General features: G+C 33.8%; 2 protein-coding genes across 2 annotated transcripts in view; one reads left to right on the top strand and one right to left on the bottom strand.

Moving 5' to 3' along the window:
• The first annotated feature begins 18 nt into the window (after nucleotides 1-18).
• LOC117208023 (F-box only protein 39-like) lies at nucleotides 19-6,154 on the top strand. The gene is made up of 7 exons (XM_033448845.1): nucleotides 19-1,150; nucleotides 1,898-2,130; nucleotides 2,719-2,883; nucleotides 3,635-3,861; nucleotides 4,847-5,005; nucleotides 5,636-5,800; nucleotides 5,918-6,154. The coding sequence occupies exons 1-7, from the start codon at nucleotides 959-961 to the stop codon at nucleotides 6,067-6,069; spliced, it is 1,293 nt and encodes a 430-aa protein (XP_033304736.1). The 5' UTR covers nucleotides 19-958; the 3' UTR covers nucleotides 6,070-6,154.
• Nucleotides 6,155-6,369: 215 nt separating this feature from the next.
• Nucleotides 6,370-15,835, bottom strand: part of LOC117208018 — a 66,950-nt gene continuing 57,484 nt past the window's right edge. Inside the window, exons 8-14 of the mRNA XM_033448822.1 lie at nucleotides 13,883-14,919; nucleotides 11,248-12,191; nucleotides 11,044-11,147; nucleotides 10,865-10,951; nucleotides 10,110-10,508; nucleotides 8,964-9,573; nucleotides 6,370-8,325 (exon numbers count right to left, since the gene is read on the bottom strand). Of these exons, the coding sequence (XP_033304713.1) occupies nucleotides 9,054-9,573; nucleotides 10,110-10,508; nucleotides 10,865-10,951; nucleotides 11,044-11,147; nucleotides 11,248-12,191; nucleotides 13,883-14,919 (3,091 nt within the window). The 3' untranslated portion in view covers nucleotides 6,370-8,325; nucleotides 8,964-9,053. The remainder of the gene's footprint in view (nucleotides 8,326-8,963; nucleotides 9,574-10,109; nucleotides 10,509-10,864; nucleotides 10,952-11,043; nucleotides 11,148-11,247; nucleotides 12,192-13,882; nucleotides 14,920-15,835) is intronic.

Raw genomic sequence — 15,835 nt, 5'->3', positions numbered from 1 at the left:
TCTCTGATACTAAATTTACCGCAACGAATAAGCGGGAAAATTTACTATCCTATAGAGCAGATAAAATATTATCCTATAAAGCAGATTTAAACGATCCTTGATCTTACATAAAGTTACTATGTTCCTGTTGATCTACGAGCAGAGCGCTAGCAAGTATTAAAAGATTTTTTAATTCAATTCAATTCAATTATGTCAAAGTGGTAAGCTATTAATAGCTTTTTAAGACAGCTTTTTAAAATTCCAAGTTTTGATAAATTAAAAAAATATAAGGTAGCAGCAAGAAAAGAATTTTATCCTTGTTCAATGTCCTCGTTTAGCAGTTGCTCAATAGCTACAAAAGAAACGTGATATCATTGTAACGAAGCTCACGTACATTTATTAATTTCATCTATAGAATGCAAAGTTCAATTGGGACTGGTCATACCTCTTATTATATTCTGCATCGAGGACCTCGGCAACATGGTCACATAATATTTCTATGATTATTAAAATATATATTACTACACTTTTTTTTATCATTTTTTCTCCTTTCATAATTCCAAGCAACTTTAAATCAAAATTTATTGAAAATAGACGATCAACTTAAATGCTAATTCGAGCGCTCAATAACAATTTAATTCGATTTGAAACTGAATTCAACCATTTAATGTTTCGTATATTTCACTCTATAAATGGATCTCACGATTTTTAGAAATAATCAAGTTCGATTTGAATGCAAATTCAAGCGTTTCATATCACGCGAATTTGATTCAATTGATCGTACGATTTTTAATAACAATCGAGATCTATTTGAATGTAAATTCAAGCGTTTAGTATCTCATGAATTCGACTTAATCGATCGTACAATTTTCAATGACGATCGAATCGATATCGCGAAGCAGGACAAGAGAACTTGACGAGGTTGCGACAGCTGCCCCAGCTACGTAGCGATGAAGACGGGCCAAGCTGATACTGGGAGATGTGGGATCAGCTGCCGGAGCTGATACTGACGCAGATATTCAGTCACCTCGGTCATGGAGACCGTGCCAATGTTGCACAAGTCTGTCGGCCATGGAACCGTGCACTTTCATCGCCAGTTCTTTGGCGTTCCATCACAGTCTTCATCGACCGTGATCTGCGTGGTGACTTCCCTTTGGCGGGAGAATTAGCCGTATGCAAACATTTGTGAAAAATAAAATATCTAATATCCATTCTCTTATACTACAGTCACACGATTCATTAATGGAACGTGTGAAATTGAAATTTTGAGTTTTTTGAAGAGTAATCGTCGGTGTTTAACCCTTTCAAAATTAACGAAACAATACATTTCAAATAATTAATGAGACTTTCAAAACGACCGTTAAATTGTTTTAATTCCTTTCGGGATCATTGACACCTTTTGCAACATAGGATTCTATCGTAAACGAGAAAGTATGTAATGCAAGGAGAAGAACGATTTCCTATCCATATATTTTACAAAAATAATCATTCAAATCCACAAAAATGCATTGTTGTGAATTTACAAAATTTCTGTGAGAAATTACACATTGATCATTTTGATCATTTTGGTAATTGCGTTAATAATAATACAAAATTAAATGAACTAATAAATTAAAAAATTCTATTCATTTTTTCAAATTTTAATGTATTATAGGCTCTATTTATTATTATGTTGTTGTATTCATAATTAAAAGGAAAATCGACCTAGAAAGGGTTAAACAGAATTAAAAATACAGATAAAGATTATTTTTGATAAAACGATAACAATTTTTGGTTATATTTGCATATCTGACATTCTTTTTACCCTAAAAGGAATTGACAGTAGTACTAAAATCAGGTATACAGAAAAATACGATTACGAAATTTGTTTTATCGCATCTAATCTATCGAAATTCGATGATAATTACGTTTCGCTTAGGCACAATATGGACAGCATATGCGAAGTTTAGAACTCGCCTGGTCACGACCGTATCTCTTGCCAAGAGAAGCTCGCATAACTCGTAATATTCAAGCTGAGGCAGGCGCTGACTTTCTTACGATTGTACGAGCCAAGAACGTCCAATTGAAGAAACTGATACTCACCGATTGGATCTTCATTTGTAAATGGGGAAATAGAAGCAAACTGTTGTATGCTCTTGCAAACTTTTTAGGGTAATTAATCAGCCTTGCATCTGAGGATTTAATCAGAAATCTAGATAGATACTAAAAATAAATCACTTACTAGGTGTAAGAATTGTTTTTCTCCAGAAAACAAAGATTTAATGTCGCATCTTTCAAAAATGAAATATTATAGAACAAAAAGAGTTTAAAAATTTCCAAAAAACTGTAATTACCTTCCTATTTCTTAGAAGCTTGATAGATTTTATTCTATAAAATTTACTCGAATTAATATAATTGTAAACTTCCGTAAGCAAACTGCAACATTTCATTCGTATTCTTAATTCCGAGTCTTTGTTTTTATGGAATTTTTACTGTATTCGATGAGAGCTTAGGAGAGTAAAAAAGAACAGTTTTCTTGGATATAAATGATCCAATTTGTCTATGCACTGTGAAAAGGTATATTTACCTACAAAAGGTTAATTTACATAAATTTGAAACATACCTTTTTCACGTTCTAAGCTGGGTTTATTCCTTATTTAAGTTCTGATGCACCATTGCCATGTTACACTAACCATTGCCATGGTTGCTCAACTTTTCTTAATCGATCCTCACTAACGTAATCAACATTTACGTATGTAGCTGTCAGCACAATCTGGAAACGCTAAGCCTGCTGAATGCGACTCTAGGAGTGAGCGACGTGTTGCGACTTCTCGCAAGTGCTTCCAAAGGGTCGACCGAGCATCTGGCGTATTTAGATCTTCGGGGTGCGTTTCGGGAATGGCAGGCGCCCCATAGCAATCCAAGGCACGTGAAGCAGCTCCATCGATCGACCTATGTCTTCGCAATTATCATTTTATTCAAAGGAATTGAAAGTTTCATAACAAAAATGATCCTTGTCGATTATTGTTTCTTCCAGAAAGTATAAAAAGATACTCTGATATCATTCATCTCTTCGAAATGAAATTTTCTTTGAACCCAGTTTCTTTCTAAGAAGTTAAGATAAAAGTTGCCTTGAGACATATTATTTTCTTAGTCTCAATTTAAACAGATTAACACAGATATTTATTATATTACACAATTTCTGACAGTGCCACGTCAATTACATCGCCGAAGTACTGTATTGAATGAAGTCATGAATTTTTATACTTTGTGAATAATATTTAAAAATATCATTATTTTCTCTACTGCTGTTATCAGCTGTAATCACGTCGACGTGTTATTTTATAAGAATAATTAATCATGATATCCTGATAAAACAACATATATCTATACTATTATAAATTTATAAAATTTCCACGACAAACTTTAAGTGTTCTTTTCTTGTCACTCTGATAGTATTAAAAATGGCTAATCTCATTCTATTTCTAATAAGATCCTGTATCTCAGTGTATCTCATTGTTATCAGAAAAATTCTAATAATTCGGTGATCTTATCTTTACCTTGGTACATAAACATTATCTTGAGTCATACTGTTACACTATTACTAGTTTCGAAATGATTAAAGAAAACATTAACTTTGACAAATATAATCTTTGTCATAAACCAAATTTTACAGATATCTGCGTCTGTTGGGCCGATTTCGCGCGTTGACGATACTCAGGCTCGATTATCCAGCTCTATCCGACCAAACTCTAAACGCATTGACCAATGCAGCCCCGAGAGTGTTGAAGACATTGCATATATCAGTGAGAGATTCGGATTCCAGACATCACACGATCACTGACACAGCCTGGCACAATTTAGTGCTTGTATGCCCTGAGCTCACAGTGTCTTATACTATAGGTACAATATGATACAGAATGACGTAAAAGTAATCATTGATTTCCTTCCGCCTACGTCGAGGCAATATCGAGCTGGTGCTTCACGGTTATTACATTTTGTAATTTGCGAAGGCTTCCATTGTGCTTCGAGCAATTTAAAATCAAGTACAACTATGCTTGAGAAATTCGATTTAAAAATAGATGATTGCTTTTACGCCACTCTACCTAGCTATTGAAGTTTTTTTAAAACATTTCGTCGTCCATATTTTATATGCTTTTGTTCGCATTAAGCGATTCTTATGATTTTCTGATATAATCGCGAAGAAAATTTCCAGAATTGATTTCTTTACATGAATGATCGATCAAGCAACCAATATCAGATTTTTAAATTAATTCAATTAGTTATTATAGAAATTTCAACGACTTTGAAAATGTATTTTGTTAATGAGTTTCAAGTAAATAAAATACAATAGAGTCTTGATTATTTAGATTAATCATACGCTGTTCAGATAATGAAACCGCTATATGTTTTTAGTCGAGAGAAGATCATTTATCTCAAAATATTTTATAAACATGAATATTGCATAAGAACAAAAGTTTTCTTTTTTACTAAAAATCAAACAGTCTTTTATATTTGTATTTTTATTCTTCTATCTTCCTTACAAGAGATCGTTCACGAATTTTCTACTAATCAATTTTTTGATAATTGCTCCTTCCAGTAATAGATGTTCCGATAATAAATCGATACTCGGTTGCATTACTAAAGAATGACGATTGATATGGTAAAAAGTAAAAATGAATTGAGTGTCAGATGTAAATAAAATATTAGAAAGCACGAAGATATCTATAGCAAAAGGATATTTAATGGAAAAGAATCGGTAAGATCGGCTCTGAAAAGTAATTAAACGCTTCGATATAGACACAAATCATGTTAAAAGAATCGCTCAATGTATCGACGAAAATGAGTGATCCAATGCATAATTTAGCTTGTTAAGTTTGATTTTCAGTTAACATATCCCATTACGAAGATATGTGCTACTTCCTGCTGCCCAGTGTGCCATTGGCTAGGTTTCAAATGTTCAGCGGTCACGTGTGGGATCAGAGTAGATCTCGCAATTTCAGAAGCACCGTCGGACTGCTTATTACCCATTATACCAACACGCTCGGTATTATAAATTCTTCCAAATCCTACACGCTTTGAACACTGTCCACGAGACGTTTCCTCATGCGGATCTCGCATGGTCTATTTCTTGACGCGGTAACTGTCGCAATAAAGCTCGCTGAATCTCGGTACTTTGGCCATTGTCCCCTTCCAATTGTGTAACTCTACACATTATTGAAACGAACCACTGTTTCTGTGTTTAATGGTTTGAAAATGTCAAACGTATCGTTCAGCAGCTCTTGTATTAAAAATAGAACGATTACAACTAGATCGTGAATGTTTATGCATTTGTTGAAAATTCGAAGACGCAAAAAAGCGTATGACATATAAAATATATGAAAATGTAGATACAAGGTGGTTTATAAGGCCGTTTCCTTAATTATATTTGCAGAAATATGAATTTGCATAAATGTCCACAATTTAATTATATTTTATTAAACCGAATTAAATATCTACTAAATTAAATAAACCATTAAATTAAATATCTTAGTAAATTTCATTAAATTTTATTACTGTAATTTTTCAATCCGAATTAGAAAATTAAGGATTCCAGAAAAATATTTTTAATTACTCGATTTTATATGATATTTGTTGGTTATAAGAATAATTACGATTAATGGCCATATCGTTACAGCTGAAGTAATGTTACAACTCAGAAACAATCGTGAGATGCTCGACGATTTGCTGGTCTCCATGCTGATACGTTGTAAACATCTAACGAGATTACAGTACGACGGTATAATAAGAAGTCTTGATACCCTGCGGGACATCTGTCAGCTTCAAGCTGAAAGCAAGACGCGTAAGAATCCAAACATTTATTCAATAGAATCAATTTCAGTTTTAAAATCGTATATTTTCATTTAAGAGTTAACACAGCATTAAAATATTATTCATGTTTAAAAAAAAAATAAAATAGTTTTTCGTACGATCCACGTGAAGCCACGTAATGTTAATGCCCGAAATCGTGCCATATTGAACGACATAAACTACCATTACGATCACAAAATGATGGAACAAGGAGTAGATTTTCGTATCGAAGATCCAGCCTCGGTTTTGGTGTTCTATTAAAATGTTAATTTCCCACCTGTCCACCGGTATCTGTCCCACTCATATCTCTGATTATTACAGCCAAAAAATAAAACAATGCCCTCTATCTCTCTGCGATTTATTCTTTTTGTCCTTTTGATTCTATTTTGATCTTTGGCATTTATTTCGATAGACATTTGTCGTTTGTTTCCTTTTCATTACTAAATTTACCTTTTATTATTATGTAAAATAATATGTGCTACACTATTGAATCTTTCAATGTCGAAGGATTATTAATTATTAAATAATAATTGAAACAGAGAATCCAATAATAAACTTACGCTGTTGTGAAATCATTTTTTTCGCTTTATTATTGTCGATACAAAATCATTGACAGTATTATCGGGTGAGTTAATTTAATAATAAATATGACATTGTAAAATAGTCTGGCAGTAACAATTTATAGAAATATCTAGAAGCAGTCAATAATAATAAAAAATTCGTATTCGCTAGCATTATCTCAGAGCTTTTAATAAACGGGATTTAGGAAAAATTGTCTCGCTGTTTGTACAGCATGAATGACCGTAATCAGCACATGTATAAAAAGTATTTAAAAAAGTGTATAAAAAAGTACAAGTTTAAATAGATGTTAAATATATCACATAATTTCATGATGGTCTTTTTTTGTACAACTAATAATCGATGAGTAAGTCGTCGATTTTTAGTTGGATTATATTCTTATCGAACAACAGAGAGTAACTAATAGCTGAAGAATTTTTATTGTTTTTCGATTGATAAAAATCGATTGTTATATGATTGACTTCCGATCGATTAAACCAAGTGTTTCTTTTAAGTAAGAATTCTACGAGTTTTACTATCGACGAAGAAAATATTTTTCTTACAATCATCGTAAAATCGTACCTTGCATGATGTTAATCGAGCACGCAGGAAAAAATATGACAAATCCATTTTAGCTGATTTTTAAATCGTGCTCGGTGGTTGAAAGGAAATATATTTTTCAAACATTCGGATATGCAACAAAAATACATATTTAACATCAAAACAAAATAAAACGAGATCTAGTGATGTGTAATATATCCTTTTGCAGTGTTCTTAAATTCGAAAATTGTTCCCCTGTAAAGAAACAAAACAAAAAGGATCTTTCATATTTTTCCCTGTGACCTTCAATCGATATACTTTACATCCACGATATAGCACGATACTTTTGCTAGTGCAACTAGGTTAAAAACGGCTTGTTACACCTTAATACTAGTATCAAGGACGGCTTTATGGTCGCAGAGATTCCAAGTATTTGCTAACTCTGCACATTAAAAAACACACGTGTATGTATCTATAAAGAAAAGTTTCTAAAATTTTCTTAAGAGTAGCATCTCTTAAAAAGAGTAAAAATTTCTTAAGAAATACAAATATCATTCGTATCGTTATTTTCGTTGTTTCGTGAACATTTGCCTTCATAATTTTTACATAAAAGAAGAGAACGCATATACATATACGTAAATTACATCGATAAGAAGAACCTACGATAAAAGCTGCCTTCTTTAAAAGCGATCGATTTCGATGCTAATCCGCTTGAGATGAATGGTGACTATATCCTTAAACGGTGGCCTGATTTCACGAGAGTTTTCTAAAAGTACCTCAAGGGTCATAAATTGCACAAGGGTCTCCCAGTATTAAACGATCGAGCTGTGTCAATCTGCTCGATGAATAGAAATAAGAAACAACGGGAATACGATACATGTCGGCTATTCTTATTGACAGAATGCCTGACACAGTTTCAAAATTGAATTTAATATTTTAGGGATCGCAGGTCTGTTTCTTGTACACTTAGACGCTATCATATTGGATTCTTTTATTATTTATTGTCATGCACTGATTTTTATTTTGTACGAGTTCTTTTAAAGTTCCTTGTGAACTATGACTTTTCAACATCTAATGTAGTTTTTTTTCTTTTCTGTCTAATTAATACTGCAATCCCCATTCGTATTATCTTGGAATTAAAATATTTCAATTTAAGACTGGGTCTATTAAAATCGATTTTGAACATTTAAATATTGTGTGTGGAAATACGTATAATACTTGTAGTATTTCAAGTAATACATATACTACGAGAATTTTACCATCGTTGCAGATTTATATATAATTTCGAGTTTAAAAACAATATACGAATACATTTTCGATTTTATGTTTGAACAATGGCTTTTCTCACGTAAGCTGTTTGAGGAACATCTCCAAGACTCAATCTTGAATAACCGTAACTTCAAATTGCTGGCATTTAAACTATAAAAAATACCATTTTTTTAATATCGTAAATACGGAATAAGAATGAGCCTTAAGTAAAGCTAAAATTCTCGAATAGGACATCTACGCATAACATTCATCGAGAAAGTCAAAGAAAGTTTTACTTTGCTCTACATTACGAAACACAAATGACGCAAATGAGGTAAATAATTTAATATAAGATAACTAGAAAAACATTCAAATGCATCATAAATATCAGCAGATATTAAGTACCAACCTATTAGTCCTAATACTTATTGCTCTGCAGTATATACAGGGTGGTTGGTAATTGGTGGTAGAAGCGGAAAGGGGGTGATTCCACGCGAAAAAAGAAGTCGAAAATATAGAATAAACATTTTAAAAAAATTTTTTTTTTTTAATTTTTCTATCTAGGCAACAATCTACAGTGAGATCCGTTATAACAAGGCGTGATAAAGTGCACGCGTACCGAGCGAAAATTCAAAGTCGATTTTCTCGAAAACAAAGCCTCAAACGAAAAATTTTTATTCCATATTTTCGACTTCTTTTTTCGCGTAGAATCACCCCCTTTCCGCCTGTACCACCAGTTACCAACCACCCTGTATAATTAGAATGACACTTTCGCCTTATAAAAGTTGTAGAAATAGTCCCAGTCTTACCTTGAGCACCGGATTCTTTCCAACAAAACCGGAAGCCCCTATTCTGTCTCAAACATGTTTCTCACATATCGAACAATCGTCTGGTCGGCCTCAACGACAGGACTTCATGTGAGTGTTCAGGACAGTCCTGGTGACGAAACCTTTTCCACATCGAGGACAAACATACGGTCGTTCACCGGTATGATAACGTTTATGCACGACCAACGTGGATCTCTGCGTGAAAGCTTTGCCACACTGGTCGCAAGAATACTTTCTCTCGCCAGTGTGTGTGACATTATGAGTCCTGAGCAATGTTTCACAGGCGAAACACTTGCCACACACCTCGCAGGTATAAGGCTTTTCGCCGGTGTGCGATCGATTGTGAATTTCGAGACCTTTTGCGGTTTTTAATTCTTTCCCGCAAAGAGCGCATAAATATCGACGTCTTTCGTAATTTGGCATATCACCGTGAGCTTTCACTTTGTGTTGTTTCAAGACCGATTTGTACTTGTAAACCTTCCCACAGACGTCGCATTTGTGCTCCGTGGTGTTCTGCGGACTGTCAGCTTCGAGCTTCTCTTGAATCAACGTTGTTGGATCGTAGTGGTACAAACGGTTATGCTCCTTTAGGCTACGTTAATTTGAGAGATTAGGATTTTGTGAAATTTTCTACATGATAATCGAAAGATTGAGATTATCTAACATTTTCTAATTTAATTAATTGAAAGATTAGGATTTTGCAAAATTCTTTTAATGATTTAAGGTATTGAGATATATGACGTGTTTCGTAATTCGAGAAGAGTTAGATTTGTTGAGAATTTGGCACAAGGACTCTCCCCACTTACGTATGAAGGGTACAGGAGAGAAACACGATATTTTTGCTATCTATCTGTTTTTATATAATTTGCAAATATCGATTACCGTGAGATTAGCTATTCTCTTGGTTTTATATAAAACTTTTTCAGTTTATCATCTATAATTAAAATAAATATATTTCTCTCTTCTCGACTAATCATAATTAATTAGTCATCAAGTGACTTGCAACATAAACTTATCGTATCCTCTATGTGTAGCCTTCATATATTCTCGCCACAGTGTTGCCTTCGCGTGACTATGAATTAAAATGATTGTATATTAGAATGAAGTCATAGGACAATATTATCATACCTGTACGCGTCGTTGAACGTAGTACCACAAGCGTTACATTGTTGAAACTGCATAAAGTTATGCATAGTTGTGTGTGTCATCAAGGAATCCTTGTCTACGAAGTTCTCGCTACAGATTTCACAGGTGAACTTCATTTCTCGATGGTGTCGTTTCGTATGTCTTTCCACATCAGTCGCATTCACCCCCATGAAACTGCATTCAGTGCAGGGGATCGTTTTAGGAGTGTGAGATTTTTTCACATGGGCGTTTAGCATAAACTGCTGCGGATATGTCTTCCCACACGTGACACATTTGAAGGGTCTATGGATACCGTGAACGATCCTCAGATGAGCTACTAATCTGGTTACGAAGTGGAATTTTTCTTGACAAAGCTCGCAGACTTTCTCGTTCCCCTCGAACCTGAAAGGTTTAGTTTAGAATCGAAATCGTCTCCGTGGGATCATTGAAAATCGTTCCATTTTTTTATTTATTCTTATTTATCAAGGAATTTTATCAAAATCGATGATCATTCAATTGTTATTTCTTTTATCTTTACGTTTAAGGAAATTATTTATAGACCAGTTTTGTAATAAGTCATCGGAAAAGATTCTTGTCTTTTAAATGGATTTTATTCGAATTTGTGTGTATGAACCTTTATTTCAATTTGAATTGCTTGCGTGTAACCGAAATGATTGTGTGAAATTTATATATGTACGCGTAACAACGTAGACTACTTTATTTAATTCTGATCATAGAAAATATCTAACAAAACTCACTTTTGTCCAGGATCGAGAAGAATATCCTCGTTCTTGATTCTGAAATCTTCGCAGCTGCTAAGCACGTCGTGATCGTTGTCCCAGTGGCTGGAATGAGGGAACCTTCATTGACAAAGCTACACATTTACAGAAAGCATCATGTATGGTTTCATAATCAGAATCAACACTGAAATTCATACATTAAAATACGAAGCTTCCGATGCTTTTGTAAATGCGCGTACCTAAATCCACCATCACCATCTAGTACGATTTTCAATAAAATACAAGATTCTATTCGTATGAATCATCATCCTTTTATTAAAAACGAACAAATTTCATTGATAACAAAAAGAATTACGAACTCACACACGTATCTCTTTATTAGACGATCTCGTTCGCAATTAAGTTTCGAGCTGCGTAGTTTTCTCATGAATCTTTCGATGTTTCTTCAGGAAACTCGCAGAAACGAATCCCTTCCCACAATCCGCGCATTGATACGGTCTTTCTCCGGAATGGTACCTAAGATGTAATATCAAAGAAGTCCTCTGTGTAAACCTTCTTCCACACTGCGAGCAACCGTATGGTTTCTCTCCAGTGTGTACTCGCCGATGAACAGCGAGGTTTTCTTTGCTAGAGAACTGTTTGTCGCATAAACCGCATTTTACGATCTTCTCGTTAACGTGGCCCCGCCTATGCACCATCAACCTCCTCTTGGAAGACAACACTGCCCCGCATAGATCGCATAAATGCTTCATTTTCTCGTACAAACCGTGTCGTTGCTTCAAGTGCCTTTCCAAGAACAATTTTCGCGTGAAACCCTCCAGGCAAATTGTGCACACGTGCTTCTTTGTCACGTCATTTCTTAATTCTAACTGCGAGACACTCGCATGATGCGTTCTTAAGTGATTTGTCAGGTTCTTCTTGTAAGGGTATGACTTGCTACAGTGATCACATTTGTACAATTGCTTCCTAGTATGAACATTTATATGTTCTAAGTATTCTGTTCTCAGGAAGAAGCCTTTTTCACATTGTTCGCATTTAAAGGAATAGTCTTTGGTGTGTCTTCGACGATGACTCTCGAGGTTTGACTTTTGGTTTGATCTATAGTTGCATAAGTCGCAAGCGAATCTTTTGAAACCAGTGTGAATTAATTTGTGACGAGCTATGTTCATGGGACTTCTGAAAGTTTTGCCGCACTCGTCGCAGCTGAAGGCTCTGTCGATACCATGGAGGTTCTTCAGGTGTTCTACCAGCTTCCTCATGTGACAGAAGCAGGCTCCACATTTGATGCATTCGTGAATTGCTCGAGAAATTGCTCTTCGCGATCTGAAACAGAAACAACGATAAAGTGCACGAAGTAATTTAGATAATGAAGGAATAAATGTGCAACTACGTGGAATTATTATAGTACTTATTTGTTTAGAATGAACGTTCTTCTGTGATGATTTTTGTTGTTCTTCGTTAAGTTTTACTATATACCTACCGATATACGATGGCGTGCAATGAAATTTTATGAGAATCTCGTACATGTTATACATATGAAAAATTGTTCTTTTTGTGGAAATGAAATGTGAATATTATTTTAAGAAAATCAAATTTTAGTAAGTTGAAGTAGGAATTTATTAGAAGAAATAATAGACGATATATATGCGTATCGTTTTTAAATGTTTTATAACCAATTATTAAATGTACATAAAGCTTCATACACTTTCTGTTACAAAAGTTTTGTAACGTATAAATATATGTGATTAATATTCATTTAATATTTAAGTCTCGGAGAATTATTCATTTTTTTCGTTGAAGATAATGTTTTTTTAATGTTGATTCTTTGTGGAACGTTTTCGCCTCAAAATTACAAAACTCTTTTACGTCCTAATTTTTGAGTTTGATTTTTTAGTTATAGGTGATAAATATTCGAGATGATCTGAGAAACAGTATAGTTTTAATATGTAATTATAATCAACCCTTTCGTGACCAAATATTGTTTAAATCGTGGTAAAAGAACTTTTTTGTAGTTATCGATAATACAAATAAATTTGCTCCGGTTTTTTTTCTTGTAAGGAAGACATAGTTATAATGTATACAAATTTACTATAAACAAATACACCTATTGTTTACTCACTTAATAACATTTAAGAATACAATGTTGCTCGTACGCAACGTAGAGAACAAACAGACTGAAGTCTGCATTATGAACGAAGTACTTTAAATGTCAAATTATCTAACACAAATTGTGCTATCAATATTAATAAAATAAACAACGAATAATTAAATCTTCTCTGAAACAATGTCTCGTGAAAATTTCTCTATAACACCTTATTCGACGCAATATAAACTTTAATTGATCGTTTCACCCTTATATAACTGTCTTTCGATCTAACACTAATGCTTTAGAAACTTATATTGTCTGTAGCTTCTAAATGTAAATTATATCTTTCTAATAAAATTAAAATACTCACAGAAGCAAATAAAATATATTGCTACTTGTCAATAGATTTACTCTTCGAAAGAAAAAGGAAAAGCATATTTCTTTTCCTTATCTTTGTTGAATTTTAATAAATATAAGGATACAAACATAACGAGAATCAAATTACACTACTCAGTCGTTATAAGTACCATTACTATTAGATTGCGGATGTTGCTATATTTTTGGTAAATTTAAGGATATAAAAATCTACAAAATGTATACAAAATATACACGATATGCTTTTGCATATATATCTTTATATGTAAAATATTTAAAGTAAAATAATCATCATAATATTTAACACACGGAATAAATTTCTTTACATTTACAAATTTCATAGACATTCACAGTCTAGACGTAATGATGATCAATATCAAAACAAGTCACATTATACCTAGAAATAACAGAAAATTAACACTATTTACGCTTAGAAGCACCAGACAACATAAACTTCAAAACCACAAGAACAAATTCACAAAGTTCAAAAACACACGAACGTTCCAGTTACTCCACTCACTTCACCTAATTCTCCTTCTTCTCCATCGCGGCATCGTTCAGTCCCTGAGTAAAATCTGCGATGATTTTTCTAACGGAGATCACAGGGAGCTGTGGCAGAGGTCCAGGATGTCGCTTCCTGTGACAGATCAGTCCCGGTTTTTGCGCAAACTTCTGTCCACAAATATCACAAGTATACGGTCTTTGACCTGTGTGTATCAGAATATGTTGCTCCTGAGCAGTTCTTCTCGGGAACTTCTTGCCACAAACCGGGCAAGAAAACGGCCTGATACCTTCGTGGATCCTCAAATGAAGGTCCAGATCCCTCTTTTGACCAAAAGTCTTACCACAAGTCTGGCAAACCACTTTCTCCTTCCTCTTGTGCCACAACAGATGTTGCTCCAGGTTCTTCTGGGTCGTCATACAACGTTTGCACAAATTACACTGGTACGCAGTCTTGTAGTGCTTGTATTTCATGTGAGACTTCAAGGAAGGCACGCTCTTGCAAGCGTGACCGCAAACTGTGCAAATAATTGGAGATGCGTTGCTATGCATTTGCTTCGCGTGCTGCACCATGTCGTTCTTGATCTTGAATTGTTTCCCACAGACTGCACACGAATAGTCGAACCTGCTGGTGTGCTTTCGAATGAAATGATCCTTCAACGTCCACCTGTTGTTGCTTTTATATTCACAGATACTGCACGGATATAGTACAGGACCATGAACTTGCTCCGAGTGCAGTTTCAAGTCTTTCCTTAGCCCGAATGTTTGGTTGCAAGTTTTACAGCGATGTCTGTGTTGCTTCATGTGCGACGCTAGAAACGACTTCCGGTTGAACTGTTTGCCACAGAAGTCACACTCCAGTAGAGGTTCAGTTTGCTTTTTCGAGATTCTTGCTTCAATTTTATTGGTTCGACTTGGTTCGATCTTCAACTTTTTTGTTGTACAACCTACGGATGTTACAGTGCGAATTTTTAAGTTCATTCTTCTGATTCTTTCCCTTTGTCGCCTTCGTTCCGTTTTTGCCAAGGAGTACGAGTTTTCTATTTTGATGAAACAAGGTTCTTCCAGAGGATTCGTGTCGCTACCATTAAGAGGGTCCAGTGCAGGAGAACTAAAACAGATTGAAGTAAAGTTGTTAGGTTTTGGTATCTACAGGGTGGTTTTGACAATGCTGCTATATGGAGAGCTTACTTACTTGAAACATCTTTAGCAGATGAACGTTTCACGAAGTTTCGATTAGAAATATTTTTGCGTAGGAGCAGAGATCTTTGTATGAAGCAATGGAATATTTTGTGTATACTAAGATAGGTATTTTGTAGGTAATTCAATCGTAATTAATGTGTAATTTTCATCACACCGTTCGATTTCTCACGATATGAATTTCAATGTAAAGTATTTTCGAAATATTTTTGATGAAAATTCGTCAGTTTTCTTTGTATCATATGTTGTTCGAAGATAAAAATATTTATTTGTTATAATGGAAATTTTTTCATACTTACTTTTTCCTTAACATTTTTCTCAATATGAAATAATATTATAGGAAGTATACTACGATATTTATAATTTACAAGTTTTATTTAACCACAGTTTTATTAAAAAGTTTGGAATACAATAAGAAATACAAACAACATTCGTAGAAAACATTTTTAAAATATAAAAATTCATGCTTCATCGATAAAGAAACGATAGAAACAACTGTATTGTTTAAAAATCTTAAAAATATTTATAAAAACCCAAATACTCGTTCTTAGTACAAAAATGTCAATCCAAAAGTGGTAGCCTAAAAAGCAATATTAAAGTTTCTTATTAAAAAATGCCGTAAAATTGTACGTTACGCTTAATTTGTAAAATTACAAATGCACTGTTTTATAGTGAAAAATTCGTAGAAACCGTGAATTAATAATAGGTAAATTCAAGCTCTGTACATAAGTAAAACGAAACGAATAAAATTCCTCGCTTATTCGATAATATCCAACAATCAGCGACATGAAATATATGAAAAGAGTGAAGTACGCCGATTCAATATT

Source organism: Bombus bifarius, unplaced genomic scaffold (genome assembly GCF_011952205.1).
Source record: "Bombus bifarius isolate JDL3187 unplaced genomic scaffold, Bbif_JDL3187 scf7180000008048, whole genome shotgun sequence".
Lineage (NCBI taxonomy): Eukaryota > Metazoa > Arthropoda > Insecta > Hymenoptera > Apidae > Bombus > Bombus bifarius.
Note: the sequence above shows the minus strand (reverse complement) of the source record. Positions and strands in the feature narration are given on the sequence as shown.